The sequence below is a fragment of the Puma concolor genome, chromosome A1 (genome assembly GCF_028749965.1).
Source record: "Puma concolor isolate L17-30 chromosome A1, mPumCon1.1.hap2, whole genome shotgun sequence".
Classification (NCBI taxonomy): Eukaryota; Metazoa; Chordata; class Mammalia; order Carnivora; family Felidae; genus Puma; species Puma concolor.
This window is the reverse complement of record NC_141667.1, coordinates 29,332,089-29,344,902: the sequence shown is the minus strand read 5'-3', so window position 1 is coordinate 29,344,902 and position 12,814 is coordinate 29,332,089. Positions and strand designations below refer to the sequence as shown.

The 12,814-nt window shown below is 39.3% G+C and overlaps 2 protein-coding genes across 8 annotated transcripts in view; one reads left to right on the top strand and one right to left on the bottom strand.

Annotated features, from left to right (window-relative positions):
* The window catches only part of SKP2 (S-phase kinase associated protein 2), a 33,389-nt gene extending 31,787 nt beyond the window's left edge, over positions 1-1,602 (bottom strand). The window contains exons 1-2 of the mRNA XM_025924705.2: positions 1,387-1,602; positions 616-887 (exon numbers count right to left, since the gene is read on the bottom strand). Coding sequence (XP_025780490.1) covers positions 616-887; positions 1,387-1,430 — 316 coding nt within the window. The 5' untranslated portion in view covers positions 1,431-1,602. The remainder of the gene's footprint in view (positions 1-615; positions 888-1,386) is intronic.
* Positions 1,603-1,730: 128 nt separating this feature from the next.
* Positions 1,731-12,814, top strand: part of LMBRD2 (LMBR1 domain containing 2) — a 48,949-nt gene continuing 37,865 nt past the window's right edge. For 4 of the 7 annotated variants that reach the window (XR_015240774.1, XR_015240772.1, XM_086677141.1 and 1 more), the window contains exon 1: positions 1,732-2,106. The gene's annotated coding sequence lies outside the window, so the exon portion shown is untranslated. Of the gene's footprint in view, positions 2,107-12,814 lie in introns of all 7 variants that reach the window. The other 3 variants (XM_086677134.1, XM_086677153.1, XM_025924449.2) reach the window with 2 other exon arrangements.

The following is a 12,814-nucleotide window of genomic DNA, read 5'->3' as shown; positions in this document are numbered from 1 at the left end:
ATTCAATGATTGGCTGGATGCTGGAGGATGGCAGAATGGGACTGACCCTCAGGTTTTTGGCTGGGTGACTGAACACATAATGCTGGCAGTAATGTAGACACAGCATACCAGAAGAATCCCACTTGGGAGGGACCTGGGGAGAGAAGTCCCTACACATAGTTAACATTCACTTTAGCCGTTCTTTGGAAATCACTAAAGCAAATATGGCCAAAAAACAAAACAACAATAACAAAAAACCCCAAAACCCTCAACCAAGGCTACAGAGCAGAATATAAACAACAATAACAAAATCCTACAAGATTATTGCTTATGTTCCCATTTATCAGTAGCACCGAGCTGGCCTTTGAACATGCAGATTCACTTCAAAGTTAAGAGGTAGGTAGGTATGTCTTCTCCTGGGTTAAAATTTCACATGGGTTAAAAGTCAACTGTGCATCTAAAAATATGTATCTACCAAGATTCCTGCAGATTTGTGAAAATGACTTGTCCCACTTCTTTGGAAAATGACTTCAGAAGTAGGCAATTTTGAAAATGTGCCATCCTGAAGATCACTAAACAAAGATTACCAATAAAGTAGTTCAATCCACCTCTTATGTGACCGCCAGTTTACCTTACCTGGAAAGCTGTCTCTATTTAGCTTAGGTCTGCGGACTATCACAAAATCCTTGTCATTCCCCTTGCTCTTCAGCCGTTTTCGTGGGGGGCTCTGAGCGTGGCCCAGGTTTGAGAGCAGTTCCTGGGGGATATTCTCACTGTCCACCTCCTCTTTCTCCAGGGCGGAGACCCCCATGCCTGACAGCAGTTCAGAAGTCTTGCTAGAATCCCATCCCCATGTGAAGCTGGTAGTAACGTTGCTACCCTGGTCAGGAATCTCCTGGAGGTGTTTCCTGCAGAAATGCACAAAAGCCCCCCACCCCCGGCCCGTTCCTTTCAAAAACACACCCGAGTAATTAAAAGATAGGCCTAAATGAAACTGCAAGTTATGCAATGCAGAAAACTTTCACAGTGGCTCACAAAATTGCATATCTTAAGCGCCGGCGGCGAGTTTCCAAGTAGGAAAGAGAAAATAACCAAGCAAATCAAAAAGGCTTTTTGATTTACGATCACGTAGAAGGCCTTGAGAATGTCTTAAAGTGGAGGGAATAGACAAGAGGGGGAGCAATCATACAGCGACTGAAAATAGCAGGAAAGCTCAGTAAGGGAAGTCAAATAAAACCGCACACTGATCACCGCACTAAAGCATCCAGCCATCCACGCTTTCCCAAAGGGGCTAAGCAACTATTCACTCTACAGCATTAGTAACAATATTAGCAAGTAGCATTTTTCGCGGCCTAAAACAATTAAGACGGTTCATGCAAGCTCTGCCCCCTTTTGCAATCCGTTTACCTGTGCATGGCGTCCACAAGTTCTGGAGTTTTAAATGGGTGCATTAATTGCAGAACTGCCAGCCACCGGGATTCCCGCTTTGGCACGCGGCGGCTCGCGGCGTGCAGCTCCGACCCCCAGCAGCAAGACCCGCGAACTCTAGCAACGTTCCATCCTCACCGCGCGCGCAAGGCTCTTCTACTCGCTCTCCTCCGCCGCGGCCGTCTGCAGCCCCGCTGCCTGCTGGGAACTGTAGTTTCAGCCCTGACTTGTAGTCCAGCAAGCTCTCCGCTACTTCCTTCCTGGCTACTTTACCCGCCTTTGAGATACCCACAACCCCCTGCGGCTGGGGGCTGGGCGACTCATGGGGTAGGCGGGGAAACGGAAGTGGGCGGCGCTCAGGCTGCCTGGGAAATGTCAGCCTCTTGACTGGGGACGGGTTTTCCTTACGGCGGAGCCTGCGGGCCTTCTAGTGATCGTCACCGCCGTCGCCTCGGAGAGTGGGTCCCAGATCCTGGACGATTGCGGCCGACGCGGAGTTTCCCGGTCCTTCCAGACACTGTCTGGCGAGATCGGACCGTGAGCCCGATGGGGAGAGCGTGAGGCACTGTGGGGTCGAGGGTCTGAGGCCGAGAGCAAGCGGAGATCGAGAGGACCACGGAGACCCCGAGCACCCGCCGCCACGGGCCTAAGTCAGTCCCCGGTCACGGAGAGGAGGTGGTAGCCCGGCCCGCTGGCCAGGTGAGAGGATGGGGGCCGCGGGCGTCACATGTGCTCTCCCCTCCGCCGGGAAGCTGCTTCCTTCATCGGGGAGAGGGTGACCCTTAGCACCGGTCTGCGGACAGGATCCTTTCCTCAACAGTAAAACAGGCACTAATGATATCGGGGGTCATCTCGAAGGCTTGGCGTGAGGGTCAAGTCAGATAACGCTTGTGAAAGCGTCTTGTAAACAAAAGCGCTGTTCGAACGAGAGGCGAGGCGGTGTTTTAATTTCAGGTGAGCAGACCAGTGGTTCCCGTGTGCAGTGGGAAGGCTGCGCATAGCCTTTCAGCCTTGACGAATTTCATAAATGTTAGCAAGGGAACGAATACGGTGACTGTATGTTTGCAGAGGGCTTTATAGCGCAACTCTCGGGGCCACGAGCGGGGCCATTCGGCTCTTAAGACCGGCTGCGTCTGGTTGCGTCGCTGTCTAAAAACAAGCTGCTTTTAGCCTGTCTCGGCGGAGAAGAGTTTGGGGGCAGCTAGAGGAGGGAGTGTGCCATGTTCCAGATAGGATGACCATGCGAAATCTGTTGTGCACACTATACCATAACTGTGACCCTTGGAAAACATTGGAAGAGAGAAGGGGAACGAATTCCAACCCTAATAAAAATGGAGAGGATTTATAAAGTTCGGAAGTAAGCAGGCCCGCGTCATCACAAAAATTAATATTGGAGTATTACTTCGGTATGCTGGATGACTTACCTTAAAAAATAGTATGACATACCATTAAAAAAATGATTCGCTTTTTGTTGGATTTAAACCTAAAACCTATCTTGTCCAGGTATGTGTTTGTTTCAGGCTTGGTGCTTAGCTTGAAAAGTGACTACTTCTTAAGGTATTCACGAACCTTTAGTTTTTTCTTGAAAGTAAGCGAAATTGGCCTAAAGAAGGGATATGCTCACAAATTAATTTTGCCTTAAACTATGTGAAGATACTAGGTTGAATTGTCACAACTCATTAAACTGATGTTACAGAAAATATTTTTAAATGCAATATTCTGATTTTTTATATAAAGCTACCTTTATGTTACTTTGGCTAAGGAGAAAGCAGTTGCCCTGGGTTGGAATCTACATCCTTTCCCTTAAGTTGGCAACTCATTAGAAAAAATAATTTTGTCAAAAAAAGTTATAGTCTCCTTCAAGAAAGACAGAGGGAATGTTTCTGGAGGAGAAAGAAAACAAGAAAATAATATGTCGTGATGAGAATAAACAAAGTTTTGAGACATAAAGTAGATCGTATAGATAGGAAGATCTAATGGGATGATTTTAAATTTAAAGATGAGAAATTTCTAGTGGTAGGATTTAGCAAGGATTTACCTAGGAACTAGGGAACATTTCTGGTTGTCAGAATACTTTTTATATCTGAATTGGTGGACAGGAAGTCCTCTATAGGACTTCAAAAAGAGCCTTTCAACTTTGAAAATCTGTCTTCAAATTCTGTAATAGATATCTTACTAACAGTTTGCCCTGGCAACAGAAAAACATTCGCTTGCTGAAATAGGAATCATTTTTTTCCGCATGTCTTCTAATCATGGCTGTTTTCTATCTAAGTAAATAAAAGTTTAAATTGGTACAGGTGTCTGATATAAGGAATTGTGTCCGTTGAAGAGATGAGATTATCAGCTACATATATAATTGCTGTCTCGTCTCTTCAGGAATTGCATGTAATTGCTACTGATATGGATTATTTTTTTCCCTGATTAATTTTATTTACTTAATCTTGCTCAGCATGCCCCATGTCCCATTTTAGTGGAGAGGTGTGACTATATTCCTAAAACTACAATTACTAGATCATTATCTAGGATAGATGAATTATAATTGTTTTATCTCTGGAAATGACATTAGAGTAAGTAATGTTTAGTACTGTTTGGAAGTTTGAGATAGAATACAAGGTGACTTTGGGGCTCCTGGGTGGCTCAGGTTTGATTTTGGCTTAGGTCATGACCTCATGGTTGTTGAGATCCAGCCTGCATCAGGCTCAGTCAGCCCTGGGCATGGAGCCTGCTTAAGATATTCTCTCTCTCTCTCTGTCTCTGTCTCTCTCTGTCTCTCTCTGTCTCTCTCTGTCTCTCTCTCTCTCTCTCTCTCTCTCTCTCTGTCTCTCACCCGTCTGTCCCCTCTCTGTGCATTCCCCACTCTCTCAAAAAAAAATACAAAGTAACTTTGTAAATTGGGAAAGTGTTTATTGTAAAAGGGACAAGATAGTCAATATTATGAAGGCACAGGAGAGGCCAAAAAGGACTGGAAACTACACTTGACAATAAGATATATAAATAAATAAATAAATAAATAAATAAATAAATAAATAAATAAATAAATATGTATATATGTTCAGTAACATATTAGTGTTCTTTTTGAAAATGAGATATGACAAGAGATTGTATTTAAACAGAAGAGTGATGTGCTTTTTTCTTAGTTCCATCATAGCATGAAATCTTAAAGATTTCCTTAATTTTTTTATGTTATTTAGCTTAAGGGAACAAAAGGCTGACAACAATTACATAGCAAGAAGTTTCTACCTGCCATCAAATTTCAAAAGGATCCTTTTCCCTCCATTAATTTTAAAGTAGATCTTTCGATCTCTGTAGTTTGATGTTTTCTGTGATGGACAGATTGGGGCAAGAACAAAAGGGTTCTTTCCCTATTCTGATTTGCTCTGTTTTCTTTTCTACCTTCCTCATGTAGATTAACAGTCTTAAGTAATAGCAGTCTTACCTGAAGGTAAAAATTCTTAGTTAATTCTATATTAAACATGACTTTTCTAGCATTCTATCTTGATATATGTAAAGGAACAATTAATAGAATGTTTCTTGTTTACTATGAAATGGAGCAAAAGAAAGCATTTAAACAATTTAAATTGCATTAAGTATGTCTGGATTCAAAGAGACTCTGTAGTATCCATGTTGTAGTTAGAATGTGTAGGTTTGAATCCCAGCTTTGCCACTCACTGACTGGGAATGTGGACAAACTACTTACTCTATGTACCCTTTTCTGTTCTATAAATAAGGATATTTATAGTCCTTATGAGGTTGTGAGGTCTAATTTGATAAAGTATGTTAAGTGCTAGCATAATGCTTGGAATCCAGTAAACTCATACTCAATGTTAGCTATTGTTGTTGTTGTTGTTTTTAATTACTTTAGTAAGAAGGATTCTAAGGGGTCACCGGGGTGGCTCAGTTGGTTGAGCCTCCGACTTTGGCTTGGGTCATGGTGTCGAAGTTAGTGGGTTCGAGCTTGCACGGGGCTCCCTGCTGTCAGCCCAGAGCCTGCTTGGGATTCTCTGTCCCCCTCTCTCTCTCTGCTCTTCCCCTGTTTATGTTTTCTCTCAAAACTACATAAACTTTTTTTTTTTTTTAAAGGATTCTAAGGATTATTCTTTAATTACCAAAATAAGTCTTACAATCTCTTTACCTGAAATCTTTAAGAATCCATTACAATTCCAATTGTTTTCTTCTTACCTGCTTACATGGTTACTCACTCTCTCTCTCCCATGCCTTACCAAAAGTTAAGCACTTTGTACGTATCTGTTTCTTCAGAAGGGCTTGTCACACTTTGGAATTCAGCTTACCTGGTTGATTTGGCAACTCAGCTCATTTTTTGAAAATGACTTCAAAAAATATTACAACTGTTTTTATTTTTAGAGTAGGAGCCACATTCTCTTGTGGTATATCCTAAACTGAATTCTCCCTGTACATCTCCCTGAAATCTTTAAACATGGAATAATGGTTATATTTCAAAGATTTAATTTTTTATTGGTGGTAGAGAATTGTTGACTTTCATCACTCCATCTAGTTCTGATACTTTCAATTTTTCATTATTAAGATGTTGAGTTGCCTCCTAGTTTTTATTATTTTACATATCTGAATAAAGACACATTTAAATTTATACAATCTGAGCCTGATGAATCATTAGGTTCTAGCCAGAAATCTTTCATTCAGTTTTGGAACCTTAGGTTTGGACAAAATATTTGTGTTCAGTTGCTACTACAAATCTTTCCTGCCATCTTCCCTTCTTCTCTTTTCCTTTTCTTTCTCTTTCTTTTTGAAAATATTTAGGACGCTTCAAATTCCAAAATTTTCTTAACCTGTAAATTTTCCACTTAAATTTAGCCTAAAAAACCTATCAGCCATAAAGTACTTGGGAAACAGCACCCCACGTCAGTAACAACAACAAGCTAATTATGAAAGGCATTTGAAAGGGATTGTATGAGATCTTGATACTTGTTCAAAGACTGACTTGGATTTTAAATGTTTAAGACTTTAGAACTGGTATTTTGAAAGGGAGACTATGTCTGGATTTCAAGTACTAAAATTTGATTGAATGAATTGGCGTTTTGATTTTGAGTAAAATCTACTTTTGCTGCTGTTGGTGTTCATGCCACCCTGTGACAGCTTTAAATCTCCTGTTCAATTTCTAATCACATGGAACTGAATTTTGATTTGCCTCCAAATTTTTGCATATTCTTCACTCATTTTTGTCATTTAGCCTAAACATGTTATTTTAATATTTGAAGAATACTACTAGAAGGACCACTTTTGTGGGTGGAGGCACATTTCCTCTTTTGTCCTTGGAGTATATTTTTGCACAGCTGTACATGGTTGCAGGTCAGCAGATGATCCATTTTTATCTACCTCCACTTTGATCATGTTCCTAGGAGAATGGCATTGTCTTTCTACATGACATTGCCATGTCTTACACACCTTCTTGACATGGTTCTGTCCCTTCACAACAGACAGGTGAAGGGGTGTTTGGGCTACTTTGTAGACCTATGGAGGTAATCCCAATTAGTCAAGAGAGGCAAGGGGAGCAATTTCTTGGAGCAAAAATCATTTTTTGTTTTATAGGAATGAGGGTGGACTCAGGCTGTGGTAACCACAGAGAATGAGAAGCAAAAAGCATTTGGTATCCATATTTTGGTGGGGGAGGAGACTATATGGTATAAAGCTATGCTTTGAGACTGTTGAAGCAACTGGTTATCTTCTAGAAGCACATGATATAAAGGAGGTGGAGATTAGCAAATAGCATTTATTGAGGATCTGTTCTGGGCCTCGAACTCCTATTTGGTGTTTCACTTTTGTATCTCCTTTGATCTTCATAGCAACCTGCATGAGGTGATTATTTATCCTCACTTAATAGCTTAAATTGCATAAAGTTATGCAATTATTAAATTGAGTTGGGATTTGGAACCCAGGTTTATCACAGTACAATAAAACATTTGTATTTTAAAATAGCTGTAACTTTAGACACCCAGCACCACAGCAGAATTTTTCATTTTCTATTTGCTGTGTGTTTTACCTTCATATTACTACACTGATTTTTAACTAATGTTAAAATTACAAAATAATACTTTATTTGAAATTAAAAACACATAACACAAAAGCACAAAGAAGAAAATAGAAATCCTGTCTTTATCATTTTAGGACAGCCGCTGTTAGCATTTTGATGTATATTTGTCCGTGTGTTTCTTATGTGCACTTCCTCAGACCCCACCCCTGTCCCTTTGCCATCTCTAAAGTGCCCCTGTGGATCTCACCTTTCTTCCAGACTGGGGAATCTGGTGGCTTCTTTGAATCACAGCCTGTAGTGGAGTGTTGCTGTTGTGTAGTCCTTGACTCATGCACAGATCCCTGCTCCCATCAGTACGGACAGGTTTGCAGGATTAGTGATTTATGAAACCCTTGGCTGCTTTTTTCAAAAGGGCAGTGGACAGCGATGAGACTGGTGGATGCCTTTGAGACTTCCTAGACTATTTAGTACAAACATTTAAGTTGTTGCTATGTTTTCATGTTTAAATAATGCTGCCATGAAAGATAATATCGTAGATCAATTTTTGTTCACGTTTTGGGTTTTCTTTAGGTTATTTGAAGAGGGATTGCTAGGACAAAGGATATGTACCTTTCTAAAGGTATCTCATACATATTGCCAAATTGCTGTACTCCTTGGTTATGAGTTTTTTTTACTAAACCAAACCTGAGTTGTCTAATCTATATTTTTATTAGATTTTAATTGACAGTTACTTTATTAATTGAACATACAGATAACTAGATCAGATGGGGAATAAGGTGTGCCTCTAGCTTTGAACACAAAATTACTGAGCTGAAATAACCAAAACAGGATATAGGGATTCGTAAAGAACCTTGAAAAGTGCTGTCATTCTAGACTGAAAAAAATAATTCCTCACTTGAATTTAGGTACAGGTCAAAGTTATGGACTTTGAAACTATTATTTTCTCACCTAAGATTAGGGAAACCCCAATTTTCATCTCCAGTTTAATGGGGCCCTTAGGCCTAACCTTGTGCCATAACAAGACAACAGGAGCTCAGGTTGAACAGAATGGACGGTGTGGTAAACAGAGTAATAGACCCTAAAGGATATGTATGCCTTAATCCTTGGAACCAGTAAATGTGACTAGATTATCCACATTGTCCCAGTGAGATCAGATAAGCCCTTGAAAGCAGAGTTTTCTCCCCCCCGAGAGTGGAAGAGAAAGTCCAAGATTCCTGAGAGGATTTGACAAACCATTGCTGTCTCTGAGGTACACAGGGCCACATGCAAAGACTGAAAGAGGCCTCTGGAGCTAAGGGTAAATGCCAGCTGACGGCCAACAAGGAAATGGCGATCTCAGCTCTAAAACTGTAACAAACTGAATTATGTCAACAGCCTGGATGAACTTAGAAGTACATTCTTCCCCCAGAGTCTCCAGAGAGGAACACAGACCTGCTGACACCTTGCTTTTGATCTTGAGAATTCAGTTGAGCCAACTTGTGCCTGGACATCTGACCCACAGAAACTATGATATAAGGGTGTTGTTTTAAGCCTCTGAGTTTATAGGAATTGTTTATAGCAGGAATAGGAGACTAATACACCGAGAATGGAAGAGATCGAACCAAACCATTTCTTTATTACTAGAATAAGGGATCCATAGTTCTCTTTATTCATCTATAAGATTTTTAAAGTGCAATCAAATCAGACTGAAAAATTGACAGCTACTGTAAAAAAAATATTAGTAGCTTGTGGTAAGTTTATAACTGATTTTGTTGTTTGCCTATGCCAATAATCTTATAATTCATTTTTGTCTTAGTGTTTTCTTTAAAAAAATTTTTTTAATGTCTATTTATTTTTGAGAGAGAGAGTACAAGCAGGAGAGGGGCAGAGAGAGGGAGGGAGACACAGAATCCGAAGCAGGCTCCAGGCTCAGAGCTGTCAGCACAGAGCCCCAGGCGGACCTCGAACCCACAAACTGTGAGATCATGACCTGAGCTGAAGTTGGTCGCTTAACCGACTGAGCCCCCCTGGCGCCCAATGTCTTAAGTGTTTTTCATGCATATTATAATAAATGTAAAATGTGTGAATTGAGTTTTTCCATTAATGTTATGGTAATTTTCAAATGTTACTAGATAATCTTAATATCATTTCTTATACTTCAATAATCTATCATTTGCTTCTGCCATACTTTAGCATTTCCTTGGTAATCTCTGATATTCAGTCTTTTTTCTATGACTACCATATTCCTTGGACTGGACAATTTCAGGAAAGTAAATATCTCAGTCAAACCATAAAGGGATTTTCAGATAGTAACTATGTTACATTTAAATTCACATTGAGTTATGTTTGTTTAAAAGCTGGATCTTGAAGATGGTAATGGCTTTCATCAGCACATTCTGCATGGAGTTATCCATTTAATCTATTCTTGAATTACAAATAAGATTTGACCTACTCTTATTGTGATGGTATAAGTTTTTCTCATAGAAAATGAAATTTGAAATTTTGAGTAGTAGTTAGTAGTGGCAGAGATGTAGTAAGTCTTTGAGTTGTGATAAGTATTTGTAAAATCGGTTTTGAAGAACATAACAAGAGTTTTATGTTGCCTTTATAGTCAGCATTAATAAAAATTATGTATATACTGAAATGTAATGTTTTTATTCACTTATTCATTCATTCAACAAATACTCTTTGAATATCTACTGTATGCTGAATACTATATTAGAGACATGGTATATAGTACTGAATAGTCAAGTCTCTGCTCTCATAAAGTCTGGGAGGTGGGGATGGAGGAAAAGGGCTACAGGGAGAAAATAAATATAAATATACATTATATCAGGTGGATAAGTGCTTTGAAGAAAGATATTGCAGGATATGGTGATAGAGTGATGAAAGAGGGTCAATTTGAGATATTTTAAAAATATGAAAATACTGGTTGAAATACACAAAGGAATGTTTAGTTGAAATACACAAAGGAAGGGTCAGAGAGAGAGAGAGAGAGAGAGACACAGAATCTGAAGCAGGCTCTAGGCTCCAAGCTGTCAGCACAGAGTCAGATGCGGAGCTCCAACTCATGGACCCTGAGATCATGACCTGAGCCGAAGTCAGACACCCAACTGATGTAGCCACAGACGCCCCTTTGTATCACAATGTTGATTCACTATTAAGATATTTATTACTTGGAATAGTGTAGTTAGTCCATGGACCCAACAAAAATGCCTAAAATTGATTTTACAAAGGTGAACCGAACATGCTGCATTTAGTTAGTAAAGGTAAATTATTTTAAAAGCATAGAGAGAGAGAAAAATAAACCATTTGCTGGTGTCTGTATTATCAGCATTTATAATTAAGAATATTGTCAAGTGTTGATGATTACAGGTTTGTAATATAACTTGAAGTCTGGAATTGTCATGTCTCCAACTTTGGTTTTCTTTTTTAACATTATTTTGGCTATTTGGGGTCTTTTCTGGTTCTATACAAATTTCAGAATTGTTTGTTCTAGCTCTGTGAAGAATGCTGGTGTTATTTTGATAGGGATTGCATTGAATGTGTAGATTGCTTCAGGTAGTATCAGCATTTTAACAATATTCTTCCAATCCATGAGCATGGAATGTTTTTCCATGAGCATGGAATGTTTTTTATTTCTTTGTGTCTTCTTCAGTTTCTTTCATAAGCTTTCTATTTTCTTCTTATTTTTTTTTTAACGTTTATTTATTTTTGAGACAGAGAGACAGAGCATGAACAGGTGAGGGTCAGAGAGAGAGAGGAAGACACAGAATCTGAAACAGGCTCCAGGCTCTGAGCCGTCAGCACAGAGCCCGACGCAGGGCTTGAACTCACGAACCACGAGATCATGACCTGAGCCGAAGTCGGACGCTTAACTGACTGAGCCACCCAGGCGCCCCAACTTTCTATAGATTTTTTAACCTCTTTGGTTAAGTTTGTTCCTGGGTGCTTTATGGTTTTCGGTGCAATTATAAATGGGACCGAGTCCTTGATTTCTATTTCTGCTGCTTCTTTATTGGTATATAGAAATGCCACAGATTTCTGTGTGTTGATTTTCATATCCTGTGACTTTGCTGAATTCACATATCCGTTCTAGCAGTTTTTTGGTGGACTCTTGGGTTTTCCACATAGAGTGTCATGTCATCTGGGAAGATTAAAAGTTTGACTTCTTCCTTGCCGATTTGAATGCATTTTATTTCTTTTAGTTGTCTGATTGCTGAGGCTAGAACTTCCAACATATGTTGAACAATGGGTGAGAGTGGACATCCCTGTTGTGTTCTTGACCTTAGGCAGAAAGCTCTGTTTTTCCCCATTGAGGATGATATTAGCTGTGGGTCTTTCATAGGTGGCCTTTATGATCTTAAGGTATGATCCTTCTATCCCTACTTTCTTGAGAGTTTTTATCAAGAAAGGATGTTGTATTTTGTCAAATGCTTTTTCTGCATCTACTGAGAGGATCATGTGGTTCTTATCCTTTCTTTTATTAATGTGATGTATCATGTTGATTGATTTGCCGGTATTGAACCAGCCCTACATCCAGGAATAAATCGCACTTAATCATGGTGAATAATTCTTTTAACGTATTGTTGGATTCAGTTTGCTAGTACCTTGTTGATAATTTTTGCATCCATGTTCCATCAGGGAATTTGGTCTGTATTCTCCTTTTTAGTGGGGTCTTTGTCTGGTTTTGGAATCAGGGTGATGCTGGCCTCATAGAATGAGTTTGGAAGTTTTCTTCCCATTTCTATTTTTTTTGGAACAGCTTCAAAAGAATAGGTGTTAACTTTTCTTTAAATGTTTGGTAGAATTCCCCTGGAAAGCCATTTGGCCCTGGACTCTTGAGATTTTTGATTACTGATTCAATTTCTTTACTGGTTATGGGTCTATTCAAATTTCCTATTTCTTTCTGTTTCAGTTTTGGTAGTTTATGTATTTCTGGGAATTTCTTCCAGATTGACCAATATGTTGGCATATAATTGTTCATAATATTCTCATATTGTTGTTTGTATTTCTATGGTGTTGGTTGTGATCTCTCCTCTTTCATTTGTGATTTTATCTGGATCCTATCCTTTTTGATCAAACTGGCTAGGGGTGTATCAATTTTGTTAATTCTTTCAAAGAACCAGCTCGCGGTTTCGTTGATCTGTTCTGTGTTTTTTTCTTTCTTTTTTTTTAAATTTTGATATCCTTGGTTTCTGCTCTAATCTTTATTATGTCCCTTCTTCTGCTGGTTTTGGGATAAAGAAGATGTGATACACACACACACTCTGGAATATTACTTAGCAATCAGAAAGAATGAAATCTTGCCATTTGCAACAATGTGGATAGAACTAAAGTGTATTATGCTAAGTGAAATAAGTGAGTCAGAGAAAGATAAGTATCATACGATTTTTCTCTCATATGTGGAATTTAAGAAAC